At 35.2% G+C, this 18687-nt stretch overlaps 1 protein-coding gene across 1 annotated transcript in view; it reads right to left on the bottom strand.

Moving 5' to 3' along the window:
• Nucleotides 1-13404, bottom strand: part of LOC149554615 (uncharacterized) — a 71041-nt gene extending 57637 nt beyond the window's left edge. The window contains exons 1-2 of the mRNA XM_089828665.1: nt 13315-13404; nt 11460-11615 (exon numbers count right to left, since the gene is read on the bottom strand). Of these exons, the coding sequence (XP_089684791.1) occupies nt 11460-11594 (135 nt within the window). The 5' untranslated portion in view covers nt 11595-11615; nt 13315-13404. The remainder of the gene's footprint in view (nt 1-11459; nt 11616-13314) is intronic.
• Nucleotides 13405-18687: the final 5283 nt, after the last annotated feature.

Below are 18687 nucleotides of genomic sequence, written 5' to 3'. Positions count from 1 at the left end.
AGTATGAGGGAATCAAATGAAAACTCGGAGCAGTAGTGCATTTGTGCAAAAGAAAGATGAATCAAAAATTGAATGGGATCAATAGTTTATGTTTGTACTGACTTGCCCATTTGGTGAATTAGGATATCACTGTGCTGTGGCAATGGATCATCTGTGCTTCCACAGGGCATGATTTGGAGTCATTCTTGAAAGTCATTAATTCTTTTCAGATACAAGTAGAACTCTGCTAAAATCAGCACACGGGAGTTCTTGATTACACTGAATGAGGAATGGACAATGGTAAATTCTTGCATGAGTTAGCAGACTCAAACTTGGAAGATGGACTTCATATATTACAGAGATAAACCATGGCATGTGACCTTATAAAGGTTCTGTATTTGGAAATCATTTTTTCATCTGGTAAATAAGGAAAACCTTTAACAAAGGCAGCAGAGCCTCTGTTTCCTGTTAATTTAATTACCACCATTACTCTCTAATAAAAATTCATCTCCAGCTCTGCAACATCTTCTACCCACCAATCTTTAGGAGCAGGAGGGCAGCGTCGGCTTTGAATTCCATTCCTTTCTTCCATATTAGAGTCTTTTTTGTCAACTCCCCATTTTGTTTATTATTTTCAGTGGTACAATATTGCTGCTTTATTTCAGATGTTAATACTAACTTTCCATCTTTGTTGACTCTTCACAATAAAAAATGGAGACAAAAATTAAGGCTCCATCAAACTCTTTGTTGCCAAGATTCAACACGATAACTTGCAGGTAGTTAGTTGTCCCACTAATACAAGGGACAAATCTTTTTGGGCAGGATTGTCCAAACTCTCCTACTAGGGTAGAGGAAATGTCTAGTATACCTTATGCAAGTGTTGTTGGCAACTTGATGTATGCTATGGTATGTACAAAACCAAACATTGTCCAACCAATGTGGGTCCTTAATAGATATATGGCTCATCTTAGCAGGGTCCATGTGGATGTGGTAATGAAAGTGTTCGACTATTTGAGGGGTACTTCATTCCTTGTGTTTCCATGGTTACCCTATTGGACCTCAACATTCAATTTGCATTGGTGGACATGTGGATTCTGATTGGGCAAGTGACAATGACAGAAAAGATCCATCAGCGGATATGTTTCACCGTGTTAGGTGGTGCAATTAGTTGGATAAGTACCAAACTGTAGTTTCTTTATCTATTAGAAAAGTAGAATATATGGCAGATACTCATGCTTGTACAGAAGCCATTGGGCTCCAGGAGTTGTGTTTTAATATTGGCTTTGATGCAAGTTAGACTATTATCTATTGTGATAGCTAGAGTGCTATTTGTTTAGTGAAAAACCGGATTTTCAATGCCAACACAAAGCATATTGACAAACAGTTTCATTTTGTTCGTGATATGGTGGAAGATAGAAACGTGGAGTTGGAAAAAGTTGACACTTTGGTACATAATGCAGATGAATTGAATGAATAAATGAAAGATTTTCATAATGTCAGTAAGGCTAAAGCAGCCTATGGGACCCCCTAAAATAGCACGCACCTCAAAATAGGGTGTCAAAACTACTTTCATTCTACTCTCCAATGATAAATTTTGATCACTGAGTTTGTTGTTCTGTCTAGTTGTGTTTCTTCAAATAAGTAACTGAATTGTCTGCTTCTAAAATATCCTCATAGATGGAGTGGATGTTGTCATATGTTGAGCACTCCATGATAATTTTGCTCTATCTCTACCACTCTCATGTTGTAGAATAGACATATTTACTCTTCCTTAGGTATCACCCATCTTCTTGTTTCACACCTCTAGTAATGAAACTTGTCCTAGGCTATGCTATAAGCATTTTTTCTCTCCATTTAATATTTGTTCCTATGTATACTTTCTCCTCATTATCTCCAATGGAGCTGAATTCTTTGATATAGTAGTCTTTTTTGTGCCCATTTTCTTTGGACCATATGATACTAAATTTTTCCCACACAATTTTTTCATTTTTTCATTGTTATTGACAAAGCCAATGAGCATCGCGAGTTCAGATAGATTGTGTGTCATTTCTAGGTACCTTGAGGCCTTGAGCAAATGACAGAATTTTTGACTTCTATAAGATCTTTCTCAAATCGGAGATTGTTGGTATTAAGGTGCCTCAAGCTTAGGAGTCCCAAATGGAATTAATGCAAATGATATTAATGGTCCTATGCTGTTCTCTTTTTAATAAATTAATGCTATATTTAATATTTCTAAAGTGCATAGCTTAATTGTGAGGCCAAATGGAAGTTGGACACAATCAGCATTGAAGAGAAAGAGAGATTGAGACACTTGCCTCAAGGAGTGCCCAAAGTTCCCTTCAACTAACAAGTGGCGTTCTTATCACAATTTTGGAAAATCCTCAACAAAAATCTTTCACCTAAAAAGCTTGAGTAAGATAGAAAGATATATTTTGGCAAAGGTGATCATCTCAAGTTGGAAATTTTGTATGTGTGGAATATTTATTTTATGCTATTTATGCAAGAGATATGCAACAAGGAAGTTTCTACATACAAGTTAATGTAGATACATTGGAAGTATATAGTTCTTTGAGCAATTGCTTCCTTTTGCATTGTAAAAGCTTTTTTTGTGAATGAGTAAAAGACTTTTTACAACAACCACGAGGCCAAAGCAGCTTATGGAATCACTAACTAGCACACACCCCAAGACAAGGGAGCAAAGTACCTTAACCAAGTTGTAACCTCTTATTTAAATCTGCTCTCTGATGATGGCTTTTGATCTCTAGGTTTTTAGTTTTGTCCAACTATATTTTTCTTCAAATAAGGAACTTAAGTTGTTCGCCTCTAAAGTTTCTGCATATTCAGAACTGATGTCATTGAATGTCGAGCATTCTAGTATAAAATGATGCCTCATTCTACCACATCCATGTTGCAGAATATGCATATTATTTTTTCCAAATCTTCCTTTGGTGCCAACCATCTACCTGTTTTGCACCTCAAATGATGAGAGCTAGTGCTAATGTAAAGTATATAATGCTCCTACACATGCTTTTTCCTCATGATCTCCTTGGGGTTAGATTATTTTACCTAGTATTTTGTTTCGTCCATTTTGCTTTGACAATATGAAACTCCTAACTTTTCCCATACAAACTTCTTCTTTCTTCATTGTTAAATGGACAATCTTGAATGTTAACATCTGATTTTTCAGTTTTTTGTCATTTTGCTTTATCCACATGTTCTTTCACCTATCTAGTCTTTTGTCCATAATCAACTTTGGTGTTTTTCCATATTTTGGGTTTTCTTTAGCTAACTCAACATCCAGATCATTGTAGAGCCTTTAACAAGAAGATACATATTTCCATTAATAAGATCTCATAAGCCACCACTATTTCAATTTTGCGGTTGCTCATGATAAGATGTTTCTGAATTCTTTCTACTTGCCCCCATTTCTGATCTGACATGCTACTAGCCCAAATTTCACACCCATAAAGGACCAGTAGGGTAACCAACAACCCAAACAACATTTTTTGGGTCTTACAATCCCATAGCTCAGTATTCCTACACCTATTTTATAAGGAGTGCAGCACTTTCCAACCATGTTGAATTCTTTTTGCTTTGCACGATCCCAACTGATTTTGTTCTGAAAATCAATCCTCATATTTTGTATTCATTCAATGTCTCTAAAAGATTTCTTTTGAAAAGAAACATATTTGGAGTTTTCCTATTTCTTTTTAAAGAAAAGATCATCACAATGGTTTTATTGGTGTTCAGTTGCATCCCAATCTCATAACAAATGGTTTCAAGCGCCTTCAAGAGTTTGCACATCAACCATTTTGGCAATTAAAATAAGATCATTTGCATATAAAAGTGGTTTTATTACATAGTTAGCTAACTGAACTCACTCTACATTGGTTTTGTTTGGCCATTCTTCTACTCATCAATATAGAGCCCAAACAAAGTTAGAGAAAGCAAGCACACCTGTTTGACCCCAATATCTTTGCCAAAGCAATCTGACATCCCATTTATGGTTTTGATTTTAGTCTTGACCTGTCCATAAAGTCTAAGTACCGCAGCCCTACGCTCTTTAGGAATTTCTAGTTTCCATTCTATCCCAGAGTTTGTCCTGTGGTATCGTTTCAAAGGCCTTTTTAAAGTCTACAAAACAGCAAAAGGCCTTAGCCCCCTGAGTGTTCATTTTTTTCAACCAAGAATCTAAGTGTAACACCATGATCGATAATGGAATGCTTTGGTGTAAAAACAGTCTGCCCCTTAGTGTACTACAATTGATCTTTGCTTTGGTGTATTGTGCATTATATAATTCTATTAAACCTAAAATAATCGTTGCTTTCCTTTGGTGTAGTACAGTCTACCACAGATGCAAAAGAGATGCCTCCCACATTAAATCTTGTATTGTGTATTTTTGTTAAACCTGGAAAAAAAAAAATTGGGTTTTTCTTTTATCTATAACATTTTCATTAACTCTACTACAAGCTTAAATTAGGAAGGTTGTTTCCACTCCTCTGCCTTCCTTTCATAGTTTTGTTCACTTAAAGAGAAATATGATAATGTCTCTCACATGCCTCAAAATCAAATAAAACAAAGCATGTCATGTTAGAGTAAAGTATTAATTAAATTGTATTAAATAAATTAACTTCACTACCTTTTTAAGGTTTCACTTTCATGACTTGCATTAGTCACATTTAATAATTATATTAAATGCTTTTACCTCTTAGGGTCTCCCTTTTAGGTTTTTGATCTTCTATAAGGATTGACCCATTGTATATTTTACTCATTCTTTTAGTTTGATAATATAATCTTGCATATTTTCAGAGCACAAACTTTTGTCTTTTCTCCTCTCTATTTCTCTATGACATGTTCTTGCATGCAGGCGTTCTTCAGGTTCTGTGAATTTGTATTGCTCAAATTCTACATGGTATCAAAGAGTAGATTTGCTGCAACTTGGTCAGATTTTAAAGCTATCAGAGAAACAAAGGTTTGTGTGGATCAAACTATGAATTCTTAAGCTCTTTTTATTGCAATAGAGGTCACAATTTTTTGGTGCACTTTGAGCTCAAACGGACCTCACCGTTGAATTCATAGCACACAAAAACCCCTATTATGATATAAGGCACATCACACTTGGTCAATGTTGCTTTGAGACACATTTTTTTCACCTAAAGTTGTGTACGCTTCCCAAGGCAGCAATTTTTTTAAATAAAAAAATAAAAAATGGAAAAGTTTTTTTGAAAAAGGTTTTGAAAAAGAATTCAATCAAAAAAACACCTTTGAGAAAGCGCTCACCTTTTCGTTTGAAAAAGGGGCACTTTATCTATTTGCAAAAGTTCATGAAAGGTAGGCCTAGATAAAGATGACATCATCAAGGTACATCTGCTCAGATCTGACATTAGGGGTATGCAGGTACACTTCCAGGCGCAAGTGCTAATGTCATCAAAGTCAATGCCAAAATTTTAAGGCCTTCAAATCGTCATGTGTTTGATTTTTTTTGTCATAAAGAGCCATTCTTGGGTTTTTTGGCCATATCTTGGGCATACAGTGTCAAAATTGGGCAAACAAAATATCATCAGAAAGTTGATTCTGAAACCTATCCAATGGTGCAGGATGGATCTTGTAGTTTTGCCATTTTGAAATCTGTTTTCATAGTCAAAATCAGAAGTTTTTTTTGCACTCTAGGAGGCATATCTTTTGCGTTTGGCTCTAATTTTCAATCTGGAAAAAGCGTCAAAAAACTCTTTTCAAGCACTATCCAAATTCTCTGTTATTTTCATAACAATTTTTTCAAGGTACACGTGATTCACATCTGAAGCTTTTTTGTTGTTTTCCTGTATAAGCTTTCTATCTAGCTTCTAGGATTCGGTTATTTGCATTGTGGGGGGTGTTTTTCTTTCTTGTTTTTGTCATTCACATCAATAAACCAGAAATACACCAAAACAAACCCCTTCTTAAAAATGGTTGACATAACTATCATACATGGATAGACATCGTGACACAGATTTTCCATTCAAAGGGTTTGTGATCTTGTTTTGATGAAGTGCAGCAAGTGTTACAAAGGCCCTTTGAGGTCATGCAGCACAAGAATAAGATGGATGAGGCCATGGGTTTGATTTCTTTGCATGTTTCAGACAACTTGCAGTTTCATATTGATGGGTGTAATAATCCGCAAGAGATGTAGGCCAAGTTCAAGGACTTGTCCAGTACCATCAATGAGTTAAGAGCACTTCAAATTGAGGTAGAGCTTACATCACTTGCATCTGATTCTTATCCCTCCATTGAGGACTTTATAATGAAGTTTAAACAACATAGATCTTTGCTACACAATTTTAGAAAGGTTAAGACTGATAAGGAATGTATTTAACTCATTTTGCCAAAGCTTCAAAAAACTTTCAAATTTTCTCATCTACCTTCCATTCCACTATAAATGCTCTAGGTCCTAGATTTACCATGCCCACATTTGAGGTCTTTTGTGATTGGTTGACTAGAAAGCGGGCCAAGCTTACACAGTTGAACTCTCTAATAGGATCAAACAACAAGGCATTGGTTGCTCAAACATTTGCAAGGAAGCAGAAGCAGAAGTAGAAACCAAAGCCCAAATCAAATTCAGCTGGCAATGAGAATTCCTCCAAGCCACACCCAAATTAGATACTCGGAAATCCACTCCGAAGGGTAAACCTTTTAAGTCTGGTCAGTCTTCCTCCAAGACTAAGAAGTTTACATGTGATCCTTGTAGTTTTTGTGGCAAGGAAGGGCATCCAGTTTCTAGGTGTTGGAGACATCTTGATGCCCTAAAGGAGTCCGAAGCCACCACCTCCTCCCTTAGGGAAAGGACATGCTCTTTCTGCACGAGTTTTGTCTTCTTTTGCTACTTGTATCATTGATTCTAGTCCTTCGCACCATATGTCACACTTACCTAATCTAGTTACTTCACTGGCTCAGAGTACTACTTTACAGATTACAGTTGGTGACTCAGCACAGGTTTCAATTACAAGTTCTGGCATTATTTCATCGAATGGTAGCTCTCTACAAGATGTTATTTTGGTTCCTGTCATTTCTACAAACCTCCTATTTGTTTATCAAATTTTCTGGCTCTAGTAAAACAATTCAATTCTCCCGACATGATGTGGTTATTCAAGACCTCCCAATCCTGACTTGGTTGTTGCTACAGGGAGTGTTGATTCAGAGACTGGCTTATACAAGTTTGATGGCTTCGAGAGCTTACAGGTCTTTCTCTTGTTGCTCATGCAGACACTGTGAGCAAGCTTTGGCAAGAGCATTTTGGCCATGTCAATTACAAATATCTACAGTAGATGAGTACACAAGCTAGTGATTGGGCTACCTTAGATCTCTTGTAGTTATGGTGTTTGTCGAGGTTGTGCTCTTGGCAAACATCATAGAGATCCTTTTCCGATAGGTAGAGCCTCACGTGCTAAGGCACCATTGGAGTTGATACACAATGATCTTATGGCATTTCCTACTTCTTTTTCTAGTGCTCGTTATGTGCTCACTTTCATTGATGATTTTTGCAGACGCACATGGATGTACTTCTTGAAGTACAAGTTTGATGTCTTTAGTTCATTTCAAATCTTTAAGATATTTGTGGAGAAGCAGTCAAGTCTTTCTATTAGGCGGATATGCATTGACAATGGGGGGAATATGTGAATAAGGCTTTCAGAGATTTTTGCACTGAGCATGGTATACAACATCAATTTTCAGATCCAACTTCCATATAACCTTCAATAGAATGGGTTTGCTAAGAGAAAGAACTTATGAGAGATAGCTAATTGTATAATACAGTCTTGAGCTATGGTTTCTTCATTTTGGGTTGAGGCTATCAATTGTGCCAACTATATTCAGAATCGGATGCCTCACAAGACATTGCAACATTTGACTCCTGAGGAGGCTTGGACTCATGCAAAGCCTAATGACTCTACTTTCAAAGCTTTTGGTAGCGAGGCTTGGGCATTTATTCCTGATGCTCATAGGAAGCCATGGAGAGGAAGAACTGACCACTCATATTTGTTGGCTATTGTGAGAATGTGAAGGCATAGAGGTAATTTCATCCTGATTCCAAACAAGTCTTGTTTCGACGAGATGTCCACTTTGATGAGTGCTATCCTCAAATGAAGCCTCCATCACCAGCTTCTCCCTTATTGCCTCGTACTTCCTCTTCTCTTCTTCAATATTCCATATCCTTTGACAATGATTTAGATGATGATCCACCTCCACCAAATATTCAGCGTGTGCCCGAGTGGGCTTGTGATACTGTTGATGCAACTAGACCTTTAGCAGATCATTCAAATTCTCATCATACTCATGCTCAAACATCTAGTACTGGTCTTTTGAGTCATGTCATTTCAGATGATCCTCAGATGTTTTCAGAGGCGACACAACACCCTGAGTGGGATAGGACTATGGATGAGGAGTACTCTTCTTTGATGAAGAATCACACTTGGGATCTTTGTCATCTTCCGAAAGAAAGAAAGTTGGCTTGGTGCAAGTGGGTGTACCATACCAAGTTTGTCATTGATAGTTCTAATGTAGATAAGGCACATCTTGTTGCGAAGGGGTTTTCACAGATGGAGGTGTATCGATTACTCCAAGACTTTTGCTTCTGTCGCCAGGATGATTTCTATTCACCTTGTACTCTCTCTTGCAGCTTCTCAAGGAGGGACAATATATCAAATGGATGTGAAAGTGTCTTCGTGCACGGGAATCTTCATGAGGAGATCTATATGGCACAACCTCAAGGATTTGTGCAGGACTCTTCTATGATTTGCTGACTTAGGAGGTCATTATATGGTCTCAAACAAGCCCCTCAAACTTGGTATGAGAAAATGGACTCTTTTTTGTTTGCCTCACACTTCACACGCTGTCATTCCAATCCTACGGTATACATTTAGCATCATGGATGCTGATCTTTTGATACTTGCGCTATATGTTGATGATCTCATTATTACAGGTAGCTCATCCTCTATGATTCAGAGTGTTCAACGAGCTTTGATGGAGCAGTTTGAGATGACAGATCTTGACCTTCTGCACTGTTTTTTGAGCCAACAAATTATTCAATGTTCGGATGGGATTTAATACTTTAGCAAAAGTATGCACTTGATATGCTTCAGAAATTCAACATGCTTGATTACAAGGCTGCACCCACACCTTTTCAGTTAAGTGTTGTTTTATCTACCACTTCCTCTACTCCTACAATGGATTCCACGTTACACAGACAACTTGTGGGTAGTTTGTTGTACTTGATATACACTCATCTTGATCTTTCCTTTGTGGTTGGACTTGTCTCTAGATTCTCACATGATCCTCATGAGAATCATTGGCAAGCTACCAAACGTATCTTGAGGTACATATGGGGCACTACACTTTATGGTTCCTCACATTGTTGGTTACACAGACTCAAATTGGGTTCGTGATATTGATGAACAAAAGTCCACTTTTGGCTTTGTCTTCTATCTTGGCTCTAGTCCTATCACATTGTCTTGCAAGAAGTAGACACCTCACACATTATTATCTACAGAGGCAGAGAACCAAGTAGTAGTGCTAGCTAGTTGGGAGGTTTTATGACTTCAGGAGTTGATGACAGAGTTTGGTTTCCTTCCTAGCAATCCCACTATTGTTTGGTGTGACAACCAAAGTACTATTCACATTTCCTGCAACACAATTGAGCATCAGAGGATTAAGCACATTGAGCTCCATTGCACTTCATCAGGCATTTGATTCAGGATGGTTCTCTTAGCTTGGAGTATATTCCCACTATAAAGCAGGTTGCTGACATCTTCACTTAACCTTTTGCACCCTTGCAATATCTTCTGCTGGAGTCTATGCTTAGGGTGAAGGAAGTTGTCCTTGGGGGGTCTCAGTGAGACCTGCCTTCTTTTTTTAGCATTCAACATTCTATCTTTTTTCGGAGTACGGTCTTTTCCATGTGGTTTGCTCTATTTCTCTGTTTCATAGAGATTTGGTTGTGATTGGGCACCTCATCAGGCCATTTGTCGGGACCCAAGTTTGCTTTTAGCATTATAGTTCCTTTGCTATCTTTCTTGCATTGTTTGTAGTTGCATTGTTGCTCATCTTAAGAGGGGTGTTAGAGTAAAGTATTAATTTAACTGTGTTAATTATATTAACTTTACTACCTTTTCTTTCATTTAATAATTATATTGATTATTAAATACCGTTACCTCTTAGGGTTTCCTTTTAGATTTTTTATCTCCTTCTATAAGGATTGTTCCATTGTATATTTTACTCATTCTTTTAGTCTAATAACATAATCTTGCATATTTTCAGAGCACAAACTTTTGTCTTTTCTTCTCTCTACTTCTCTGTGACAAATTCTTGCATGCAAGCGTTCTTTGGATTTTGTGAATTTGTATTGCTCAAATTCTATATGTCACTTGTCTATGACATTTGAAATTAGAACAGCTTAAGGATTGTATAATAATTTTCATAGATTGGTGCATTGCAGAAAATTTCAGAGTTAAGAGCAATAATAATAATTTAACAATAGATTTCAATCTCAAGTAATACTTACTTTTAAGGAAAGTTTATCAGAATTGAGAGGGCAACAGTAAAATTACAACACGGGACATTTTAGCGGTGGACAAGATTTAATGTTATGAAATCTGACATCCAAACTGGCAAGATAATTCAAGCTAAATTATTAATTAGAATATGGCATCTAAAACGTAAAATCAGAACCTATAGGATTCAGGCTTTCAATGACAAGTAGACTATTTTATAATGAAGTTGGATGTTAAGGCTTCTGCGTAACTTTTGCCGCCAATATTGAAGCAGTATTTTACAAGTAACATTTATTTACGCTAGAATAATGAAAGATTGTGTATTTTAGACGGCTGAGTGTGGAGATTGCTAAAAAATGGATTTCCAATTTTTTTATGTTTAAATTAAAAGAGCATGTCAAGGCCAGACCCGGTACAGCTAAAAAATGATGCCCCGATGAAAGTGAGGTCCCAGGTTTGTGTGTCGATGGAAGGGGTTCAAAACAAATGCTGAGGCAGGATCATAGCACTGGAGGGAAAAAGAGAGGGTTGTCTAATATCAAAAATATAATAATTTAAAAGAGCAACACTTGATTTTCACTTTCTTTTTAAAAATATGACAACTTGCAAGATTATAAATTTGCAGACCAAGAACTTTACCACTCTATGATGTGGAGACTAAAAAAAATTAAAGGATTTGTGAGTATTTCAAGCAATCTTAGGACAAAGCAATTAATTCGGTCAATATTTCTCATTCGAAAATAAAGTTTAACCTGAAACAGTATTTAAAACGGTATTCAAGCTTCAACAGTTCTCTTTTTTCTGACAATAAAAATCTTACGCTGAAACCTGTGTAATGGAAGGAAACTATAATTTCCAATATCACATCCTATCATCAGGATGAAAATAATCATTCATGACTACTGTCACTAAAATCGTCCCTTACAAAAGTAAGTTTCAGAGAAGTGATGTTTTATTTACCTGCAAGGCAAGAAGCGATCTCCTTATAAATTCTGATAGCAAACTTGCTAATGAAAGGGACTGGAACTTTAAGGGCTTTTTCTTGAGAATATCCACAATTTCAGTTGTAGACATGTGCGGAAGCTCATTTTCCATCCGGCAAACCTAAATCAAACCCTGATCCACCAGCTTTAAATTTATAAGTTTATAAAAACACTCCTCTCGTATCTTGACAACAAAATATGATATATCCTACATTCAAAACTCAAAAACCGCTAAAACAAATAAGCTGCCCTACAAACTCTTATATTCAAAAAACTTCTAAAACAACTGCCAATCAAAACACAAATTCCTCCAGTCTCTCTACAAACTTACTTACATTCAACAATAGGTAAAATTATAAAATGCATGCATGAACGTGCAAATTCATCCTTTTCTGCTTTATAAATTTGCATAAAATCAAGAAATCCGTAGACCTGTTGATCAACATGCAAACTTTTGCCACCCTACTCTATGAACCGTCATAAATTCAGTAGACGCAAAAAACATGCTGATCAATGTAAGCTCTGCCGTGCCAATCTATATACTTGCTCAGTTCAACAATATTTCATAACACGTTAATTAATGTGCAACTGTTCTTGTCCCGCTCGATTGACATGTTTAACCTCATGAAATTTGATAAAATTGCCGAACAGCATGCAAACTTATGTTGTCCTAATTTATGAGCTCTCGTAAATTCAAGATTCCACCTTAAAGTCCAAAATTTTCAGCATAAAGCCATTCGTACCTGTGTGTGAAAAGAAATCTAGTATCGAGCTTGAAGAATAAATTTCACCGTGTTTGCATAATCTTTGACAAAATAGATCAGAAAATTAAGATGTTTTATGCGTGTCAAACCGAACTTCATTGGGTTAGAAATAATCTGACAATTTTATCCATTTCAGAGCTAACTTTTAACAATAAAAATCGTTAAGCTAAACTATATGATCTGTCCCAGAGCCAAATTTCTGAAAACAAAATAACCTGAACTATTGATCAGTTCCAGTACTAAATTTCTAGAAAACGAGTATACAAAACAGGTGATCCGGTTTAAAGCTAAATTTCTGGAAAGTTTAAAGAAAGATAAGAAAACCTAAACTATTTAATCCATTTTAGACCTAAATTCCTGGTAAACAATTAACTTCGCAGTTTGATCTGTTTGCAAGCTACACTTCCGAAAAAAGGATCGATCTATAACCTACTTGATTCCATGGCACTAATTTTATTTCAAAAAACCAATCTAAGCTATCATTTTCGATTCTCGCCAAATTATTAACGTTAACTATCCGATCCATTTCAACATTTTTATATTTGCTAGAACATTTATCATCAATGCGTTTCAGAAATCTGTTTTCCAAAACCATTACACTTCAGCTTTTTCATCCGTTTCAGAAAGAAATTATGCAAAGCAAAAACTTCAACCTGTACTACTTGATGAATTTCTGAGCTATTTTACCATTAACAACTTCGATTCATTTCAAATACCTTCGCCAAAACATCAAACCAGAGCATTCGATTCATTTAAGAAATGATTTATTTGGAAAGAACATCAACCTGAAGTATTTGATCGCTTTTACAAGCTTCTTTCTTTAATTTAAAGACATGCTGAAAACCTAAGTCATTCAACCCATTTCAAAGCGACTTTCTTCCGAAATAATATTAATTTTAGAGCGATCTTTTCGTAAAATTATGAACATGGAACAATCGGATCCATTTCAGAGTTCTTTTCCTTTCGTAGTAACTATCGTACCATTTGGGATCCATTTTACAGAATGTTTCCTGCTTTTTCACAGCATTTAATTTAAAAGAAAAAACTTTCGCAGAGAATTTTCCACACCTTTGGACAGATCCTTCGAAGAAAATATCGGGAATTTCAAAGAGATATATGCGCATTAATAGACACCGTAAAACTTAACAAGCCACTATCAAGATTTGCATATTAGGTTTCTGTATATATATTTACAGGTTGCAGTTTCTCGTGCCGAAATATTCTCTGAGAAGATTTTTTAAATTCTCTATCTTATCTCTTCGTTTGTTGCAAAGTGGGGTCTCCTAGATCATTTCGGTTGGGAAATTTGTTAAATTTTTTTCTCTTCAGTTGGGAAGGTAAAGTTCAGCATGTATTAGGCTACTTGAAACCCGCAATCCATTGAAGTTATAAATTTGTGTTATTTTGTTTTTTTTAAAGTTTTGCTTTTTGAAGTGTGGTGATTGTTTATTTTTTATTTATTAGTTCCTTGTCCTGCGAGGGAACTATAGACTTTTTAATTTGTTTTTCAATTAGAACAGTTTTTATTCAACCTTTTTTTTTCTTTTTTCTTTTTTAAGCTATAAAGTTTTAATATTTATTGTATTTAAAATAATTCAATGTAATCTATTTGTTCACAATTTGATTGCTTGTTTTGTGGGGAGTGCAACTTTTTCATTTCTTTGTACAACTATAAAGTTTTAATATATATTGTATTTGAAATTATTTACAAAAATATATATATATTTATTGACAATTAGGACTTTCGGATTTTTGTACACAAAATTAAACAATTGCAAAAAAGACAAAAGATAATATGAAATAAAAAATTTGCCAATTTTGTACATATTCTTTATAAAAAAACTGATTGTCAAATAGAACTCTCTGGATTTGTCGATTTTTTAATTTAAGATTCAATATTTCAAATGAATAGTTTTTCTTGTGTTCTCGGCTTCCATACAGCAGAGGTAAAATCATTTTGGGCATGGACAAATTGTGGATGGGAGTTTTCTTTCTCCTATGTATCACATTTCGTTGTTCTCTTCTTCATTGTTTACATCCAACCCGACATAATATTTGATCTCATATTTTGTCGTTGCTGTAAATTACAGAATCCATCTCAATTATCCTAAAGTGATTGGCTCTCATAACACTCAATTGAAGAGCTCAACTTGGTACTATTATTCTAGTGTTCGTCACTTGCAATGCAAAATCTACTAACACCTATGTTGATAAAACATTTACAAGTACAAACATACAACACAAGAAAGAAATAATTGACTCAAATTTGTCTTTCAAGCTACCTAAGAAACATACTTTATATTTTGTATATGAAAGATAACTCATATTCTTTATCTTCTATCAGTAGGAACTAGGCAATGTACCGAGCTATTTAGAAGCCGAGTTATAACATTAAGAGCATAGTGAAGATCGGACATTAGAGCCTTTGGATGTCGAGTGAACAGTTTATGACATAAATGTTTGTAATGGCACAAATTTCTATGTAAACCATTTTTGGTCCGACATAATCATATTTTATGATTATGAAAGATAAGTATGGGTCATAGTATGAATACCTATGTAATACATACAACCAATCAGATTGAGGGAAGCATTAGGAGGCAATAAGGATCAACCACATCTATTGATTCTTACCTAATCCCTCACCACCAATATTTATAAAACAAAGCTAAACCCTAAGAATTTTAGTGTGTGAGTAAGGAGATGAATGCTAAGAGTTCAGATAGCATTCATGGTGGTTGAGATGGCTATGCATTGTAGAATCAGTTTGAGAAGAATGGAGTAAAGAAGTGAAAGGATAGAGGAGACATGTCTGATTAGAAGGATCGGGGTTTAGACAGCAAGGAGAAGATTTGACATCAAGCATAAAGTTGCTAACTGAAGGATTGCAATGTTGAATCATTCTAACAAGTAATACAGAGCAAATCTCTTAACCAAGTAATCCTAATAGGCTATCGTAAATCTCTTAACTGAGTGCTTACTTTATTGTAAGTTTAAATCCTCTAACAAGGTGAGACCTAACAGTCTTTGTAAGCCTTTAACAGGGCAAACCTTTCACAGGGTAGATCATAGATTATGATCAAACACATTGTAGCCATAATAGGCCACACTTTACAACTACAATAGTGAATATTTGTGGGTGTCATCCCCACCCCAGTTTTGCCTTCTCAGTGGAGGGTTTCTAGGTAACCAAATTTATTGTGTTATATGTTATTTACTTTATGTTAACCAAAGGATCACGATGTTGAATTATTCTAATAGGTAATACAGCGCAAATCTTTTAACCAAGTAGTCCTAGTAGCCTATTGTAACTCTCTTAATCGAGTGATTGCTTTATTATAAGTTTAAATCCTCTAACAAGGTGAGACCTAATAGTCTTTGTAAGCCTTTAACAAGGCAAACTTTTCATAGGGTAGATCATAGATTATGGTCAAATACATTTTAGCTTTACAGCTGCAGTAGTGAAGATTTGTGGGTGACATACCCACCCCAGTTTTACCATCTCATTAGAGGTTTTTTGGGGAACCAAATTTATTGTGTTATGTGTTATTTACTTTATGCTATGGATGTAATGCATGTTATGTTATTTTAGTTTTCATGTTAAGCTATGAGATGGATGTTGGTGATGTGTTTTAAGAGGCAAAAGTTTTAAGTGTTGATTCACACCACCCCCCCCCCTCAAAACTTACTTTCCCATTGTTATTTCCAACAATTAGTATCAGAGCTTTGTTCTCTAGAAAGGAAAGTTTTACAACTTTGGAGACAAGATCTTGAAGATGGAAGTCTTTGGGAAAGACTATTGAAAACCAGAAGATTGAAATATAGCTTGTCCTACATCAACTCGAGGAGGCAAGAGATGAATTGGAACATTCATTAAGGAGAATAAAGGAACTGGTTATTCAGTAGAATGGCACTCAATACCAAGAAGAAGACACTACTAGATTGTTTGAGGATGGAAACTCAAATGAATTTGATACAATAGTTGCAGATCTGATGGAAAAGAATAATGCCCTAACTAAAGAGGTCAAGAATCTCAAAAGAGAACAAGAAGTCCAATCAGTATTGCTATTTGAGGTAACTAAAAAGAAAAAAAAAGCTGAGGAAGACAAAGTCATGATTAAAGAGGACAACGAATACTGACTGACTGGCTTGAAGAGAAGACATCAAATGTGCAAAATCTTGCTAACATACAATTGGATATAATGAATCAATTAATGTTTGCAAACCATGAATTGAATGGAAAGGACATTGAGATCACAACCCTAAAGTCATAAACTAATCTACTAAAAAATGAACTAAGAGCATAAAAGGAATTCATTGAAAGATTCAACAAACCAAGTGAAGTCATTAAACACTTTGAGAAATCAATGGAATCACCAAGACCTAATAATAATATTGTTGGATTGGGATACATTAATATTGAGGAAGGATAATCATCTAGAAGTGGTGAGCAAAGGAATAAAAAAGGTAAGAACTACAAACCCACTTGTCATAATTGTGGAAAATTGGGTCATACAATAAATGTTTCCAGGAGCAAAACTATCAACTAGAACCCCAAGCAGAAATACAGAGGATACTGCTACAACTGCAACAAACAAGGACATTAGGCAAATGAATGTAGGACCAAGACCATGAGCACTCAGATATTTGAAGGATATTGCTACAATTGTCAAAAGTATGGACATAAAGCATATGAATGCAGATCTAACCTGCCAAGTGGACATCAAACAATCAGACAAAGGTACACCAAAATGGAAACTCCTATGATTGAGATTACAACACAAGGTATAGTTGTCATTATTGTCAAAAATATGGACATGTTCCTAAAAATTGCATAAGGACACATTTTAGAGGCAACTATAATAGATGGTTGAATGAGATTACATGCTTTAGTTGTCTCATGACTGGTCATGTCAACAGAAATTGTCCAACTAGGTTACTAGCATTGAGCAATGAAACTAGTAAAGGCAAAGAAAAGGTCGATGTTGAGAAAGTGAATGTGCAGATGAGCAAGACATGGAAAAAGAAGGAAGAATGTAGTACATCAAGCTCAGATGAGGTCACTTCATCTAATGGATCAGGTGATCACATCACCCCCAACTAGGCAATAAAAGGTATGTGTGGAACTAATATTTGAAAAAACATATTTTGCATCAATTCCAAATATCTAGGATCTAAAAGAATAAATATGCATGAATCAAGATGCAATGAAGAAGTTAAGAGTACGAGTCATTCTATAGATATATCATTTTCTATGTTGTTACTGAGCATGGAAGAAATTGTAGTTATTACTGAGTAAAGTAGTGAAGGCTAGTATAAGTCGAGCTCATTGTGTTTTCCAAGTGTATTAAGAATTCTATGTTAGCCAAGCGTGTTGAAAATCCTATATTGGTTGAGCTTACAACTATGTAAGCACTGAGTAATTAATGTTGAATTTGAAGGGTTATATAGTTGATTTTTGGCTCATTTGCAATTACTAGAGTTTGAAGAGCACAGAGGAGAATTGTGAAAAGAGATTCTAGTGTTTGTTGATCAGAGCAAACTACTACTTGACAAGATTCTACGAATTCAAGAGGTATTCAACTTTTGTCAAGTTACATTTTTTCATTTATCACAAACCCTAGTAAAGTAAAATGGCAACGAGTTCTTCACAAAATGATAGAAAAGAGGGGAAAGAGGTTTTTAATGTTCAATTTTAAGTAATAATGTTAGGCAACCCCCATTTCAAGCAATTCCTGAGATTGCATACAAGGGAGATTTGTCTAGTGCGCTATCTATGATACCACCAAAGGTTCTCATGATCCAAGATTTTAGATGTTGCTATACTGGAAAGACTAGAGAGGTAGGAGATATGGAGATTAGCGATGCCTACAATAAACTATGTGACAATGAAGTTTTGAGGGAAGAGAATAAAATTGTTGGGTAAAAGCACAAACTTGGGTCACCATTTGTGATATCCGACAGGGTTATGATCGAAAGGGTTCAATTGTAATAGTTTCGGCCGAAATGACTACAGCCATATAGACATGGCACTTTTTCGTGCCAGCGTGGTAGGGGGGTTACGGCCGTAACCCGATGGATTTATAATACCAAAAAATCGCTTGTCGACAGTCATTTCACTGTTGCAGTTTTCAAGTGGTTAGAGTGTTTCGACCGTAACAAGTAAGTGCATTTTTTTTAATGTTTTTTAGTTATTACATGTTAGCATTAATTAAATTAATTATTTTAAAGTGTTTTAGTAATTAAATTAATTATATTTTAAGTTTTTTTAGTAGTTGATTATTTAGACTAGTTAATTTTCTTTATATAGTTAGATCTTGATATGTTCAAGATAAAAAACTATATAGTATTCTTTAAATAAATATTACATTTAATCATAAATGTAGATTTTATATGATCAAACATAGAAAATTCAAGTAGAGACTTAGATAACTAAAGTAA

This window comes from Cupressus sempervirens, chromosome 5 (genome assembly GCF_028749045.1).
Source record: "Cupressus sempervirens isolate cs-2001-9-10 chromosome 5, ASM2874904v1, whole genome shotgun sequence".
Classification (NCBI taxonomy): Eukaryota; Viridiplantae; Streptophyta; class Pinopsida; order Cupressales; family Cupressaceae; genus Cupressus; species Cupressus sempervirens.
Note: the sequence above shows the minus strand (reverse complement) of the source record. Positions and strands in the feature narration are given on the sequence as shown.